The sequence below is a fragment of the Leptidea sinapis genome, chromosome 19 (genome assembly GCF_905404315.1).
Source record: "Leptidea sinapis chromosome 19, ilLepSina1.1, whole genome shotgun sequence".
Taxonomy (NCBI): domain Eukaryota; kingdom Metazoa; phylum Arthropoda; class Insecta; order Lepidoptera; family Pieridae; genus Leptidea; species Leptidea sinapis.
In genome coordinates this window covers 6,585,670-6,603,544 of record NC_066283.1, presented here as the reverse complement: position 1 = coordinate 6,603,544, position 17,875 = coordinate 6,585,670, and the positions used below count along the sequence as shown (strand labels likewise).

General features: G+C 33.2%; 2 protein-coding genes across 2 annotated transcripts; both read left to right on the top strand.

Moving 5' to 3' along the window:
- The first annotated feature begins 2,519 nt into the window (after positions 1–2,519).
- On the top strand, positions 2,520–4,667 carry LOC126970034 (uncharacterized). The gene is made up of 2 exons (XM_050815716.1): positions 2,520–2,666; positions 4,094–4,667. Exons 1-2 carry the CDS (start codon positions 2,649–2,651, stop codon positions 4,649–4,651), a joined length of 576 nt encoding a protein of 191 aa, XP_050671673.1. The 5' UTR covers positions 2,520–2,648; the 3' UTR covers positions 4,652–4,667.
- Positions 4,668–10,539: 5,872 nt separating this feature from the next.
- On the top strand, positions 10,540–12,094 carry LOC126970007 (uncharacterized). Its single transcript, XM_050815686.1, has one exon. The coding sequence runs from the start codon at positions 10,844–10,846 to the stop codon at positions 12,086–12,088; it is 1,245 nt and encodes a 414-aa protein (XP_050671643.1). The 5' UTR covers positions 10,540–10,843; the 3' UTR covers positions 12,089–12,094.
- The last annotated feature ends 5,781 nt before the right edge of the window (positions 12,095–17,875 follow it).

Genomic DNA, 17,875 nt, shown 5'->3' with positions numbered 1-17,875 from the left:
GTTCAACCTATTCATGGATAATGAATGATGTGGGAGAAATGCAATGTGGAATTAATATGGAAGGGTTGTGTGTTAAGTGTCTCTTGTACGCCGATGACCAAGTCATTTTTTCATCATCGGTAAATGAGTTGCAACAAATGATGGACTACTTGAACGGGAGCTTTAAAGAGAGAGGTTTGAAAGTAAATGCAAGAAAGACAAAAGTGATGGTATTTGAGAAGGATGAAAGGTTGACTGAGTGTACTATCACGATTGAAGATGAAAGGGTAGAAAAAGTTACAGAATTCGTATATTTGGGTAGCATGTTTACAAGAGATGGAAGATATGAAGGTGATATTGAAAGGAGAGTGACTGCGGGAAATTGTGTGAATGGAGCGCTGCATGGCTTTATAAACGGTCAGACTGTGCCAATAGAAGCGCGAATGGCTGTACATAATGGAGTGCTTCTCGCCACGTTAATGTATGGAAGTGAGAGTTGGACATGTCAGACCAAGCATAAAAGCAGAATTAACGCAGTTGAGATCACTGCGTAGTATGTGTGGGGTAAGACTGACTGATAGAATTCCGAATGCGGTAATACGAGTGCGCTGTGGTTTGAAAGAGGATGTTGTGACAAGACTGAAAAAGGAATGCTAAAATGGTTTGGACACGTGGAGCATTCGAGTGAAAAAACCCTCAACCGGCGAGCATGTATGTAAAGAGTAATGAATGTAGAGGAAGTGCGTGAGGTTTGTTAGGATAGAAGCAAATAGCATTCTATTGTCTCTGCCTACCCCGACGGGAACAAGGCGTGAGTGTGTGTGTGTGTGTGTAAATATTATGGAGAGCTCGTTTTATAGCGATAAATGGTCATTAAAAAAAATCTCAGTGCAGTTTAATTAAGTCGCTCTAGAACGAAATCCATTTTTTTTTACTTTTCTTAAGTGTATCAACTTTTTTAACTACATTTTACTAGATATAGATAGATATATTATAGGTGTAGGCGAGAGTATTGCAATAGAATAATACATCCCTCACCGGAATATTAGCAATTCCTTTGAGGATGTTTGTTAGCACCAAGCGAAGACGAACCCTTAAATAAACACGAGTAATTGAATCGCACTTTCTCACATAGTGTTTTATACTACACAGCCCCGGACATAAAAAATAAATTATTACAGTATCATAAAATGAATTATTTATACTAACTGAACACAAGGAATAATTTGAAGTATTTTACAGCCTCGAAAAATATACTGACATACGAGCGACGTTATCTCTGCTTCTCCGATGGCACGGTTGGAGAGAATTTTAGTACACTACACTACACTCGATGAGCCCGATTCAAAATCTTTTCAAAGTCAAAGTCAAATACACTTTATTCAATTAGATAAAAGCTGGGCGCTTTTGAATCGTCACTATAAATATTTCTTTGAAATTACTGAATCTACTATATATATATTATGTCTGGAAAAAGCTCGTGAGAAAAACATACAAGAAATTCAATGGCCACTCTTTTACTCACAATCTCACTCTTTCTCAATAGAGTATTTTACAATAGCTGTAATATACAAGACAAATTCGTTGGTAAGGTACTGGACCCATATATGAATCGTGTTCAAAGTTACTTAAGCGTTTTACATATCAAATATTTCATAAAAAGTAATAAAGAATAAACTGCATAAATTTAAATTATCCTATATGATTTCTTAACTATAACAGGTCGACCTGGCACCACAAGCAGCACGCGTTCACGAGCTGACGCATGGACCAGCCCTCGTTCCTTTCGCACATTTTTGAGGGAAGAAGAAGGTAATAGGTACTATTTGGTTGACTGTTTTAAATAGTTTCATTGGTTAACCAAATTGGTGTAGATGAGTTACTTTTAAAATTAAATTTCCTATGTTAAGATTTTACACATCTGTGAAGTGACAGGTGTCATGTGGAACTTTGAATCTGGATCGCCTGAAGCTTGAAAGCAGCTAAGAAATCTATTCCGTTTGTTATATTCTTACAATACACCGTGATCAAATTAGTAACAATATAAATGAATCGTTAAAAATAGACATATAACAACCAAAAACAGTCGAATTTAGGAAAGTTTAAACTAAAACATAAAACGCGGTTGTGTAATTAAAACAACATCAAGCGAACACACGCGCGATCGAGCATCTGGCGCGAACGTGACGTCACGATGCGCCGCCATTTGCATTTTTTCCCGCCATTCGTGCAACCGCTTGATTGCCCAGTTTTCTTTTTTACTGTTTTTATGACGGCAACGAGTGTGTGGCTCTACTGTCTTTGACTGCGTAGTACGTAGCTAATATTATAATGTTTTCACTTATGTAGCACATTGCTACGGACAACTTAATACCTCGGGCAACAGTAAACACTGCTTGACTTATCGGTAACTGGCAGTTTTCATATTATGTAAAATTATAATTTTGATAATATTATAAATACTATGAGTATGTTCCAATAATATAACATATTGTTGTGGTCATGGCTATCTAATTCAATTGAAAAATAATTATATAAACGTAAATTTCGAACAATCACCAATTCAATTAGCTCTCTTGCTTGTGCATAAAATGAAATTACAAATGCTATTTGATTAAGCGAAATAAAACTGATTTATTCTACGTACCGTGTGCCGAATATTAATTAAAATGGAGAACATAGTCTTGGTAAAATATTTTTCTATAAATTATTCGTAAAATTACAGCGTTCTTGTATGTGATCCACTTTTCATCACCAGTTAGCAATCTCGTCAGCAACGGTTCGGTTTCGGATTATGTCTCAATTCATTGAATATTTACTTCAGAATCACAAATGAGTACACGGTTTACTAGGTTTCTTCCAGTTAGCAACGAATACAGACCTTTTATGTGTACATGGCTTTTTTTCAATTGAAACTGTTTCGTTGTCAATTTCCAGTTCTTTAGCATACATTTCTACTGATATTCTGATCATTCTCCACTTTTCCAAGAATGGAGACCATTTCATCCGTTACAAAGTGACCAAAGCGAGGTGCACTTTTCACATCAAAATTCCCGTGTTGAAAACCCATAAGCCAACTTTATGCTGACTCAAGTCCATAAACGTACAAATTCTATTCGGGGATTGCGTTGAATATTTAATTTAGTTTAAATCAAATTTACATAATATAATAGCATTAAAATGACAAAAATGAAAAAAAAAATAAAAATAACTGGAAACAATATTTTACACTATTTTTAACCGACTTCAAACAGGAGGAGGTTATCATTTCAATCGGTATTTTTTATGTATGTACACCGGTCACCGATTACTCTGAGATTTAAGATCTGATTTACGTAATTCTTTAGTTCGATGCAGAATTGATGCCATTTGGATAATAATAATAAATAATAATAGATCCCATAAAATTTTACATAGTTTGCCCCTGTAGTTTTCATTTTATGATCTTTTTTATGTAAATTTTTGTTTACCTCGATGATATTATTGTTTTTTGTGTACGGCTGTTTTAGGAATTTTCATTTGGGTTGATTATATATTATAATTATTAACTGATACTAAAAAGTAATAAATAGAAAATAAACTACGTTTAAAAAACCGATTTCAAAAATTGAAAAGTATCAAATAACTAAAAATTTAATTTAACCTTTAATATTAATAAAATATATTATTTGTATGTGCTACATATTGATAGCTTTGAAGTCGGTGCCAAGCCAAATGAAATAGTAAGTACCTACACTCGCCACGCGTGACTTTGAGCGGGATAGCTTCGTCTAGAACAAAACAACCCAAGCGGACAGACACGCGTGGCCAGACAATCTTATTAATTGCAGTAAGTAAGCCGTTTTAATTATTAAGTTTTATTTTGTTTAGGGCTTGGCACCGACTTAAAACCTATCAATAAAATAATAGCATCTTATTAATATTAAAGGTAAAGGTGTATTAAATTAAATTTTTAGTTATTTGATACTTTTCAGTTTTTTAAGTCGGTTTTTAAACGTACTTTTTTTTAAGGTAACCTTCACATGTCTTCAAAACCAGCGAGATACAAATAGTACAGCCAAATAAATTTTATTACAAATTTTCTCCGACCTATTAATTAGGAACATTTTTACAGATAACTGTTTACATTGTCTCACTGAATCCAGTGCAGAGTCAGTTTTCTATGAACATGGGAATGCAACCAGATGTAAGATTCGATGATCGTAACGATAGATACGATGTTGCCAGCATCATCCGACATCAAAACAAAATGTATAAGCAAGACGCTTACGACCCACAATCCGAAGAGAATCACGACTATAGGCGAAAAGGTAGAATGTCTAGATTGAAATCAAGTAAAAGAAGAAACAAGTTACTAAAAGAAATCAAGGAGGCACAGAATTATCAGATCAACCGCGTCGTGAATGATGCTCTTCTTAAAATCAAATCTATGAGGAGGGATTTTGCTTACCATGATGAAATGATCAGTGACGGAGTAGATACCAAGGAATACGAACTAAATTTGAAAAAATTCAAGTCCGGTACTGAAGAAAATGCAGGGAAGGATAATGTAAATATTTTAAACAATTCAGTAAGTGATTTGAGACGAAAAGGAAGTTCTGGGGAAGTCTTAATGCATTATTCATTTCCAATAAACGTTCGGATTAAAGGATTTTTACAACAACCATCTTGAAATTAAAAATTATGTATCTTAAGGCTTGTTTAGATTTGGACATATTGGGAAAATTATTTTTATGGTCCTTCAAAGGCAGTATAAAAATAAAGGATGCGAAATTTCTTAGAATTACTTACAATTAAGTATGAATTTATTGCCATGCAATGTTGGCAATACGTGTGTTGTTGGTTTGATAGATTTGATAGTAGCTGTTGTGGATGTAGTGTTTGTAAAATTCGGACATACACAACGAATAAGCCACGCGATCCTCATACACAACCTCCAGAGAGCACTATTTTGCTACTACTAGTTCAATTACAATGTAAAATTTGACTTAAATCCAAATGAGTCTGCTTGGCATACAGGAAGTTGGTTCGTGACAATGAGGCTAGGAAATGTTCAACGTGGAGCTGTAAAAATATTTATCACTGTGAATGTCTAGGCATCACAAAAACAAGCTATTCTAAGTTTAGCTCTAATAACATATCAAACTTTAAATATCCAGACACTTGCACTTGTACGCGCCAATACTAACAAAATTTGTTATGTTTTTAAAGTGATAACCCTCACTTCTGGGATTAATACACAAATAAAATTTGAAAACAAAATTTTATGAACGATGCGGGACTCGAACCCATGACCTCTCGCGTTCCATGCGAGTGCTCTCCCAACTGAGCCAACCTTTCGAGTGACGTAAATATCGTCATAAAATCTTGTATGCTTTGTTCAACTCTCATATTTGATAACTAACACAGGTTGACAAAACTCATCGTGACAACATGTTTATTTTTTCTTTTCCAACTGACTCTTAACAGTGCATCGACATATACGCATTCTGAGTTCATTGGCTCCTCTGTACTATTCGAGCAACTATGGATCATAGATCTGAATATCAGCGATTATTTCGAACCCCGATTGGACATTTTGCGAGTGAGCTGTGAAAGTGATATGGTTGAAAATGATATCTAACCGCAAGTCGGAATGAGAACATAGATTGAGTACTCTAGAGAATAAGGTTAATTCATGTGAGCAAACGTCAGAATCCGTAGCCAAGCTGCACAGAGAGAACTGTGAATTGCATATTCAGTTACTTGACATGACCTTAGCTAACCTTATCAAAGTTAACAGAGGTGAGGGAATTGACGTTATTAGTCCTCTTTAAAAGAAACATCTTGAACTTTAAGTAGACCCCTAGTTTGACCTCTTAATAAAAGACTTTCAGATAGTATTCCATATAATTTTTTAAAGTTTTAAGTAAACAGTTCGTAACCTTTTTACTTAACAGTAACCTTATCATTGATTCAGCCAGTTTTTGCAGATACGAGATCTGCAAAAACTGTAAGAGTTACACGTATATACGTATACCTTAAATAGTCCAACATAAAACTCCTCAATAGTCCGCGACAGCATATATCTAACTTTATCTATGTGTAAACCATTACAACAAAATAGTGAACAATATAATAACTGACAATTTATTTCTAATGCACATTTGGTAGTAACAGCTTCATACTACTACATATTCATTCAACAGCTTATACCAAAATAAATTATTTTATCGCTTCTAGTATTTAAAGTTCAAGATCTTTGTATTTTACTCTAAATAATTTACAAAGATTTTAGAAGTTACTACAATGACCAACCGAGTGCCCGATACTACGGTGCGGTCCGGCGGCGGGGGAATTATTGAATAGTTGTAATTCAAATTTTGAAATTTTAATAAGAGGTCGTGGCAACATATAGGCTTCATATTATCCGGAATATATATTTTATCTGTGCTATAGCCTCCACTCGAACAACGTCGCGGGCAGCAGCTAGTAAACAATAATGCAAACCAAAATATATAATGAGTTTTCTTGTTGTTGTGTTGTTCGGTGTTTCCAGGAGAATACGACATGGGCACCTTAAAAATTCTTACACTTTTCTAAAAGACCGGCCTCCTGTAATTCCTCTAGTCTTGCAAGATGCAATAATAATCATTAATTTATTTCTAACTAGTTTGAACATTAAGGCGATAAATGAGCAGACTTTGGATTTTATTAATTTAAATTTTTTATTGGTATAATAATAAATATTTTAATGATTCTTTATTGGCCATGTATTTTGATGACAAATAAAGAATCATTAAAGTCGACATCTTTCGTTATAATATCAGGCGCAAGAACAATTAACGCAGATGGTCTTCCGACCCGTGAACATGTCACATATAATTGGACCTAGTTCCTCAAAAACGTTCCAAGCCATAAATATCACATTTTAAGGAATTCGTGTTTTCTTGCAAGATGCAAGACTAGAGGAATTACTTAATGTGACACGTACGCTCGTATATCTTCCTCTTCTATAAAACGCTGCAGCATTGTGTATTACAAAAATATGTCAATAGATTTGCTATGTACTATAGCTACAATAGGTTGGCTTTGGCCTCTGATAAGTGTGAAAACAACATTCTCTAAAGCTAGTGAAACGATCACTTGGTACAGTCAATGTTACTATTGTGATAGGTAGCAATGTGATATGATTCAAATTGCTTGAGCTTGAGCTCTACAGGCAGGTTGACGGGCAGGAGCTGCATTAGTACCTACAACTGATAGAAAGGAGAAAGGTAGAGCTTTATCTTACTTACTCCTTTCTGACAGTAGTGGTATCTTTAGTGAAATTCAAACTAAGTTTCATTTTTGTAACTAATAAAATGACAAATTTTTCATTTTATAATATATAACGTGTGTATATTAGTGTGTTAATTTTTAGCACCATAATTGAGAACTCTTTTTAGAAAACTTTTTAAAGAAAAAATAAAAAGTACTTATTTTACATGTTTACATTACGTTTGTAATACAGAAATTTTTGGCTGTCATTAGTTATCGTTGGCATGAAATAGTATTCTTCAAATTAGTCGGATACAAATAACATTCATTTCAATCGTTGACCATTCGTTCACGAATATTGTCTATGGTTTCGAAGTTCGTCGATGTGTCCTAACAAAAATTAGAGTACTACCGAAACTTCGTTTAAATTTTGTTCGTTCACGAAGTTTCGTTTCGTAGGAAGAGAGTAGACGTCCTGGTCTATAACGTACGTTGATAATTAAGATGAAAGTTTAATTGAGTTTTAATAATCTTCTCGGCACCAAAAATTTTGAAATGGGACCTAGGTATCTACCTATCATAATCTTATGACTGTCAGTATCTGTTGATAGTCAGACCAAATCATATTTCTATTAATGTACAAAATATTATAAAGAATAATGAAATCAAATCCGAAAAACAGCGTTATAACTTCAATTCTAATTTCATACATAATTTAGAAGCATAGAATTTAAAATTGCGATTCACACTACTCAGCTGTAATGCTATTATTGGAGTTGGCTATGTGAATATGATTCATGAAAAAATCATTATTTTATGCTTTTGCTACATAAAAGCTATCAATGCATTTGAATACAGAAACTTGAAAGATAATCAACTGTTGAGCTTAGTGAAAGAATTGAATCATGATCAAAATCTTGAAACATTGGATACACCTGAAAATATGGACACAAACTATAGAGACATTATGAGTTCACTCATGGCTCAAATATGCAAAAAGTGTAAAGAATGTGATTGCAACAAAGATATTGGATTAAGGCATGGAAAACTGGGTTTGAGGATCGCTACAGATGTTGAAAAAATTACTGACGAAACTGAAAAACATCTTGAGAATGGCAATATGCTTAGTGCTGATAATGTTAATACTGATCGATACAACATAAACTTTAATGATATTAGAAATTATCTAAGACAAGGTAGCATTGAAGGTAGGTACATAAAAAAGAGGCAATTTTTAAATGATTTCATTTCAAAATTAAAAGATAATATATATATTAATATAACAATAAATAATAATAATTATTATTATAATCGCCTAGCATACAAGAGGAAACCAAACGAGCCGTTCATTACTATAGAGGAATTTTTTACTATGCGTAAACCGGCCCTGAAATATCTTAGAAATAAAATTATTAATTACATTATAGGTAATAATAGCAATATTCAAGATATTCATATGACTAAGAAGATGGAAAACCAAATCGAAGCTCTGAAATTAAAGTATGGGCCAAAATATAAGAAAGAGACTGTTATTGAAAAAGATGTCATTAGTATAATAGATGGCCAAACACGTTCCGCGAAAATCTATCCTGACATTAATAAACAAATAAATAAAATAACAAATGTCTTTAATGATATATACATACCGTACTGGATGTTTTACAGTATATTACATTATAAAGAAGAGTATTTAAGGTCACGCCTTATTGCTTTGACTTCACAGCAAAAGGCACGAATGGAAAATAAAATACGCTCTCAAAAGCATTACTTAAAACCGAAAAAGGAATTAAATTTACAATTATTACCAACAGTGTCTCAGCGAAGGAATACTGGCCCTAATCTTAAGAAATATGTTGTACTATTCGAACTAGATATTATATAGACAAGGGCTTGGCCCATTAAATTATTAATTCAAATATATCGCTTTTCATAGATTATAATATTATGTAATTTCTTTCAAAATAGTTATAACAGTAACTAGTAAGATAATAAATACTGTATTTTAATGTTCTTTCCTGGACCTGTAGTGCCTTTCCTTTCGAATGATATCTTTTACCTGTAATTCGACCTACTTACATTTAATTTAATTGAAGAATTTTTGTTATGTGAACTAATTGATCCAGAAAATCGATTTCTGGATCAATGAGAAAATCTAATTTTTATCTATGTGGTAGACACTATCGCCAAAACTGTGAACCATACTATGCACAATAATAATTATTAATTTATTTCTAACTAGTTAACCCGGCGAACACGATACATGAGCAGATTTTGGATGTTTTTAGTTAAATTTTTTTGTTGGGATAAACAATAAAATATTTTAATGATACTTTATTGGCCATGTATTTTGATGCATAGGTTGTGCTCTTCAATAAAGCACCTTTTTCGTTTTATTATCAGGCGCAAGAACAAATAACGTAGATGGTCTTCCGACCAGTGAACATGCCACATATAATTACCGTGGAAAAAACATGGATTTTCTAGACTCAGGCGACCATCTTAAAAGGATTGGCCTTGTGATTTGTTATTGGTGATGGCGAATGCAAGACGGCTCAGAGATTGAAGTCGTTTATATTCAAACGGAATATCAGTTGGGATCATCGGGAAGCTCGTAGTGAGAACTCATTGTAGTCACATAAACCCGAGAACAAAGTGCGTATCCTTTGTTACAGGACAAAAAAACCACCACATCTCGGGGTATATCGCGAAGCGCGAGCGAGTAGCCCTGAAACCATTCATCTGGAACCTTAATACCTTACTTTATCTTAATGCTGTAAGTATTCCTTATTACTCTCAGCGCGAAGGTTCATAATTAATTGCCATAATTGTTATAACTCAACAGTCAGAGATTCTTAATATATGTAGTCCTTCTATTTATTCATTCTTTGGGTCAGGAGCTCATGGAAGAATCAAGAAAGTTTCAAGATAATAAGCAATTTATTTGTTCCATGTTTTGAGTAAATAATTAGTTTTTTATCCTAAAAATCTAGTTTGGTTTGGTTATTCTTTACCACTTGTAACTCATAACTACCTGCGGAACAAACCCTCTACATTTTCGTCCCATCCAGATGGTGATTTCTAATGTCCACCTATTCTCTGTCCTACGTCAAATGTGTCCGGCCCCTAAGTCAGAGCATCTTTGAGCTTGGGTCTGTGTCTGATCTAATTTTATTGCTTCTGCTACTGAAGTTTCAAGAAAACCCTAATAATACACTAGCAACACCCGGCCACACATCGTTGTTCTAGTGACAAGCCATAGAAGACACAAATCAATTGTGTACTCTGCGCGCACTTGCCCCACATAACTGTAGGAATATATTTTCCGAGTTCCACTTTACCTTGCGATCAGTTGAATCTTCATGTTTAAACTTGTAGTTTGTGCAAATTTATCTATTTACTTCACCTTTGAAATCATGTAGGATTACAACACAAAAATTATCTCATTCTTATTGTAATGTTAGTTGATAATTAAGATAAAAGTTTGGTTGAGTTTAAATAATCTTCTCGGCGATGGTACCAAAAATTTTGAAATGGCACATAGATAGATTTTGACTGTCAGCATATCTTAGTAGTCGGACCAAATCATATTTCTAACAATGTACAAAACATTATAAAGAATAATGAAATGAAATCCGAAAACAGCGTTTATAGCTTCAATTCTAATTTCATACATGATTTAATAGCAAAGAATTTTAAATTGCGATTCACACTACTGAGCTGTAATGCCATAATTGGAGTTGGCTGTGTAAATATGATTCTGAAAATCATTATTTTATGCTTTTTGTACATAAAAATTATCAATGCTTTTGAATACAGAAACTTGAAAGATAATCAACTGTTGAGCTTTGTGAAAGAATTGAATCATGATCAAAATCTTGAAACATTGGATACACCTGAAAATATGGACACAAACTATAGAGAGATTATGAGTTCACTCATGGCTGAAATATGCAAAAAGTGTAAAGAATGTGATTGCAACAAAGATATTGGATTAAGGCATGGAAAACTAGGTTTGAGCATCGCTACAGGTGTTGAAAAAATTATTGACGAAATTGAAGAACTTCTTGAGAAAGGCAAAAACAATAGTTTGGACAATAATATGCTTAGCGCTGATAATGTTTATACTGATCGATATACCTTAACAAAATTTAATGATACCAGAAATAATCTCAGACAAGGTAGCATTGAAGGTAGGTACATAAAAAAGTGGCCATTTTTAAATGCTGTCATTTCAAAATTAGGGGATATAAATATTGTAGTATCTAATAATAACAACAATAATAATAATAATAATCGCCTAGCAACCAAGAGGAAACCAAACGAGCCGTTCATTACTATAGAGGAGTTTGTTACTTTGCGTAAACCGGCCCTGAAATATCTTAGAAAAAAGATTATTAATTATATTAAAGGCAATAACATCAATATGCAGGATATTCATATGACTAAGAAGATGAAAACCCAAATCAAAGCTCTTAAATTAAAATATGGACCAAAATATAATAAAGAGAATGTTATTACAAAAGATGTCATTAGTATAATAGATGGCCAAACGCGTACCGCGAAAATGTATCCTGTCACGAAAAACACAAATGTCTTAAATGATATATACATACCGTACTGGATGTTTTACAGTATATTACATTATAAAGAAGAGTATTTAAGATCACGCCTTATTCCCTTGACTTCACAGCAAAAGGTACGAATGGAAAATAAAATACGCTCGCAAAAGCATTACTTAAAACCGAAAAAGAAATTAAATTTACAATTAATACCAAAAGTATCTTTGCGAAGGAATACTGACCCTAATTTTAATAAATATGGTGTACCATTCGCACTAGATATACAAGGGCTTGGCCAATTAAATTATTAATACAAATATATCGCTTTTCATAGATTATAATAAATGTAATTTCTTTCAATAAAGTAACAGTAACTAGTAAGAAAAGAAATACTGTATTTTAATCTTCTTCCCCGTCCTTAAGTACACCCTTGCATAATACTACCAACTTCATGATGTTACCTGTCCAATAATATATTATACCTCTTATTATTATATATTAAACGATTACTTTTAATTTAATTGAATAATGTATATAATGTAAACTCATTGGTCCAGAAAATCATCCAAAATCGATAGTCTCACGACTCATTACGTACATCCTGTTGCAGTAGTGTACCTACTAGGCGGCTTATGCTATGTCATAATTCAATACAGAGCTAAAGTTAATACTTTAGCGGCCTCCTTCACTTCATAAAGCTTAAATGAGAAGAAGTGGTGATAAATTCTTCGCCATACATTTAAATCAATATTTACAGTTTCAGCATTTTTAGCACAATTTAAAACGAAAATTGTTACTCTAATAGAATATTATGGTGCCTCTGAAATCGTATCTGTTCCCTCCGCCACTGAACTCCCATAAGAAAAATAGGTGAACATACGAATTACGAATATACAAACAGGGGATATAGTCTTGTCTTGATTAACATATATAGTAGTTACATAAGCGGTTTTCTAGGAACATTCTTCCAGGTATAACAACAAAACTATACATAACAATTGACGTTGTAAGAGAGTGTAAGTGGCATTGATCGCTAACCATCAGGTGAGATATAGGCTTGTTCGCTCTCATCTTCCATAATACCTCTGAAAAAATATCATCTATTATTGTTTTACAACATCAATGCATTCCAAATATTGTGAAAGCTTAAATAAATTGTTTAAACGGTTCTGTTACTTTTATTTTATTGCAGGAAAAATCTACAACTTGCATAACACACAACAACTTGTCTTAGAAATCAATAGCGATTCGAATATTGAGAGTTCTAAGGTTTCTTAATTAAATTCATGATAAGCTTTATACAATCAATTCAATTAAATATGAAACTCATGAACACTTGGACGAGAAGTGGAAGCAAAATCAATGGTATTGAAAGTAAATAATATGATTATATTTTGCTTGATAAATCTCATTTTTCACACTTACGTTAACTGTAACAATCCATCGGATGTATCGGTCGAAGAACTACCACTCATATTATATTATAATACAAATGACACCAGTAAGCCAGGTAAACATATTTTAAATTATGTCCAGAGGGTTGTTAGTTCAACAGAAGAAAGTGTTCAAGAAGACGAAGCCGCAAAAGAATCATTAAAAACCATAGATTTACAATTATTACTTAATTTTCTGCATAATGCGCCAACAGCAAGATGTGGCTGCGACAGGAGAGACACTCGTGAAAACGAAGACATTGTTCTTAAAAATAACTTTTATTCGCTATTATTCAATAGATATGGACAAATCGGTGACAAGCCAGTTACGGATTACACCAGATGTGGATGTCGGAGGCCTATGAGAGACATCCCTAGAATTAGAAAGACGAAAAATCCAAACAAAGACAAAGACATAATTAGAGATTTCAATGAAAATTTAGATGAATTAGAACATCGTCTAAGAGATGCATATTATGATGATTTAAATACCGAAAACCTTAAACTAAAGAAAACAAAAGGTCTCAAATTTATTCCTAAAAAGATAAGTAAGATTTATAAATCAGCTTTAACAGGAATAGTTCAAGCTATAACTGCCTTTATTAAAGATAAACATGGCGTGAAAGAAATGCCTGCTGTTCCTTTCGTACCAGAAAAATATATTCGTAAATTAAAAGAAGATTATGAAAGACAAAAACTAAAACCTCAAGAGTTGTATAACAGTATTACAAATATGTTAGTTGGAAAAGAGAGTGCCGTGAGGATTTATCCACACAATCACGAAAGTGATATCATTTTTCCTGATTGGATGTTTAAATTCATACAATTATTTTATGTATAAATAGCTATGCGACATAAAATTGTCCCATATCAACCAACCAGCCGTAGAATGACATTGTTAATTCAAAATTATGGCGTGTGTTTAAGACTTACAAGCCCACACGATAGTAATTAAAACTTTATCAGTTTAGACATAGAGTAATCTAAAGATTAAATTAAATAGCTAAAATTTGGAAAGAAAATTTAATTACCTATTTAAATTTTATTATAGTATTTATATTTTAGATGTTTTTTATGAAATAGGAGGACAAACGAGTGTACGGGTCACCTGGTGTTAAGTGATCACCGCGTCGTATCGTCCCAGAAACACTACACAAGGAAGCTCATTCCGCAGCTTTGTAGTACGTGGAAGAAAGCTCCTTGAAAACCGCACTGTGGAGGACACATCCACACATCCAGATGGTGGGGATGATATCCTAACTTGTGGCGTGTCGTGCGAAGGTGGAATTCCGCGGCAGGAATTTGTAGGACCGCTTTCATAATCTTTATGGGGGGGGGTCCTCCGGTCCTCGACACTAACCTACCAGATTGGCCCAATTGTGCTGACGTTATTACGGTTAAGTAGCTCAATTTATTTAATGTCGCTATTGTAGCGCTACGCATTCCAATAAAATAAATAATTATTTCAGTCCCATCACAGAATAAAGAGGAGTAGTAGCTACAGAAGATTCGCTCAGTAACATTGAAGCGATTAAGGAAAAAGGTGCATTGGCTTCCAGTTAAAAAGTTTTATTTTAAATCTTACTCGGTCCGCAGCTGCGAAGGGCTCATGATGCACAGAAAATTTAGTTTACGCACACGATCGAGACGTTTTCAATTATTGGGTACCTTATAAGGGGTGAAGCTTTTGGACCATGTTACATTAGTAAATATTATCATAATCCTAGTATCGCAATATCGCTAGTATTGAAATTGGACAGTTACATTTTCTAACTATGCCGCTCAATTTTTAGAAAAATAAGAAACGCAGTTATAGATATATCGTCGTATTCGCCTTAATATTATTATAAAATTGCAAACTAGTGAAGGACAATGTTCTTCATAATTAAGCTAGCTGACATCCCTATTTAGCTGTCACACCGACCTATATCGCCGCCATTTTAGATTATATCCATTATTGGCACGGGTTATATTATAGCTATTTTGTACAAAAAGTTGTTAACAAAACAACTTGTTATTATTTCTTCTCTCTACCAACACTGTTCGGGAATAATCCTTACTTATGTAAAGAGAGGCACACTTGAATTTGCTATTATGTTAATTGGTGATCAGTTATACCTTTACCTAGAAACGTGCCATAAAAGTCTACCAGTTACAGAGAGAACATTTTAATTGTTCGATCAAGTAGAATTTTAAGGAATTTGCTTACTTTATAGATAGTGTTCTTTTAATTAAATAATTACATTTAGAACATCTAATATGAAGGTATATTTAGTTTGTATACGCGTGATGTGTTTTTCAAAACCTTTTGATTTTCGTTTATTTTCAAAATTTATATTACATTTACGACGGAACCCGAGAGGCGTCGGTTCGAGTCCCGCATTGCCCATTAATATTGGCACAAATTAAATTCATTAATGTAAATTTGTACACAGGCAAAGTATGTAGCTTATTTGGATTGCAAGAAATAGCACCAGTCAACATTCTACTTTCTCGAGTTTTAAGGAGACACACCTTCTCGTGATTCCTCTGATGTTGCAAGAGAATGTGGGGAGAATGAGGTGTTGATCGCATAACATCAGTTGACCGATACACTTATTAGTCCTCCAATGGTTGTTTTACAGCAACAATGCATTGCTGTTTAAATAAAATATTTAAACTGTTATAGCTATCTATGCTAGCAGAAAATTTTTGTTACTTTCATTTTATTGCAGAAATAATCTACAAAACTTGTCTTGGAAATCATTAACGTTTCGAATATTCGTGATTGCAAGAATTCTTAATTAAAATGATAAGCTAAACACGATTTATACAATCAAGTTAATCATTCTATTAATTATGAAACTCATGGAAAACTTGGTTGTGGACTAGAAGTAAATCTATGGAATTCGAAGTTAATAATATGATTAAAGTTTGTTTGATAATTCTCATTTTTCACACTAACGTTAACTGTAAAAATCCATCTGATGTATCAGTCGAAGAACTACCACTCGTACTATATTATAATATCAATGACACCAGCAACCAGCAACAAGGTAAACATATTTTAAATTATGTCCAGAGGGTTGTTAGTTCAACAGAAGAAAGTGTTCAGGAAGACGAAGGCGCAAAAGGCTCATTGAAAATTCTGCATATAGCGCCAAATGTTAGATGTAGCTGTGGCAGGAAAGACACTCGTGAAAACCAAGCCATTGTTCATAAAAATAACTTTTATTCGCTATTATTTAATAGGGATGGACAAATCGGTGACAAATCAGTTACAGATTACACCAGATGTGGATGTCGGAGGCCTATGAGAGACATTCCTAGAATTAGAAAGACGAAAAATCCAAACAAAGACAAAGACAAAATTAGAGAGTTCAATAAAAATTTAGATGAATTAGAACAACGACTAAAAGACGCATATAATGATTATTTAAATACCGAAAAACTTGAACTAAAGAAAACAAAAGGTCTCGCATTTATCCCTAAGAAAATAAATAAAATTTATGAATCATTATTATCAGAGATGATTAAGGTTGTATCTGCTTTTATTCAACACGATTATGACGTAAAAGATTTTATGCACGCTATTCCTTTCATACCAAAGAAATATTTGCTTGAATTAAAAAAAGATTATAAAAGGCAAAAACAAAAACCTCAAGAATTGTATAATAGCATAAAAAATGTGTTAGTTGGAAAAAAGAGTGCCGTGAGGATTTATCCACACAATGACGAAAATGGTATAATTTTACCTGTTTGGATGTTTGAAATGATAAAATTATATAATCATAAATAGCTGTAGGACATAATATTGTCAGAATATAATTTAAGGCTGCTTTTAAATGATTAAATAATACCACTTAACACAATTAAACAATTATTCTCAATCTGTTAATCTGTTCTGTCAAGAGTCAAGATACAGTTTTAATAAAACAACCGTAGAATGTGAATGAACATTGTTTCTTTTTATCTCTTCCTTTCCCTGCAAACTGTCAAGTCAACATTTTAATTGCTTAGAGACGAGTCGTGCAAGGTATGTCATCATCAAGGTTTGTCATCTTTGATACATGACATCATTTCTATAATAAAATCTTGAGGGCGTTACCGGGGTCCCAAGGTGTGAAAGAGCGGAGTTGCGGATTGCACAATTAAATGGACGCTGAATTTTTATTATTATTATTTAAATTGAATTTAATCGCATTATTATTTGATATTCTTATTTGTTCACATTTGCCTCAGACCTCTATTAACCAACACACATTTTAATATTTTTTGTAATTAAAGATTTGTAAATTATATAATACTAGCTTCTGCCCGCGACTTCGTCCGCATGGAACTCGTTTATATCGTAGCTCTTTACAACGATGTTACGACTCGCTTGACAGACTCTAGCAGGCAGGTTAATGAATAAGGTTTATTCGCTATTTTCGCTATGGTGGTAGATTGTGCTGAAGTTTACCAACAAAGTGATATTACAAATTACAATGCATTATTGTAAATGCATGATATTATTGTTGTTTAAACAACAATATTGTTATTGTTGTTGCATTAGCTATAGTACCTCCTTATACACTACATTAGTGGTTCTGCCTTGAGGTGCTAGTATGACCAAACTGCTCGGCGAACTTACTCTAGAACAAGCCACGTAAAGCTGCCCGTGTGAGAAGCAGTCCCCCCTTAGGT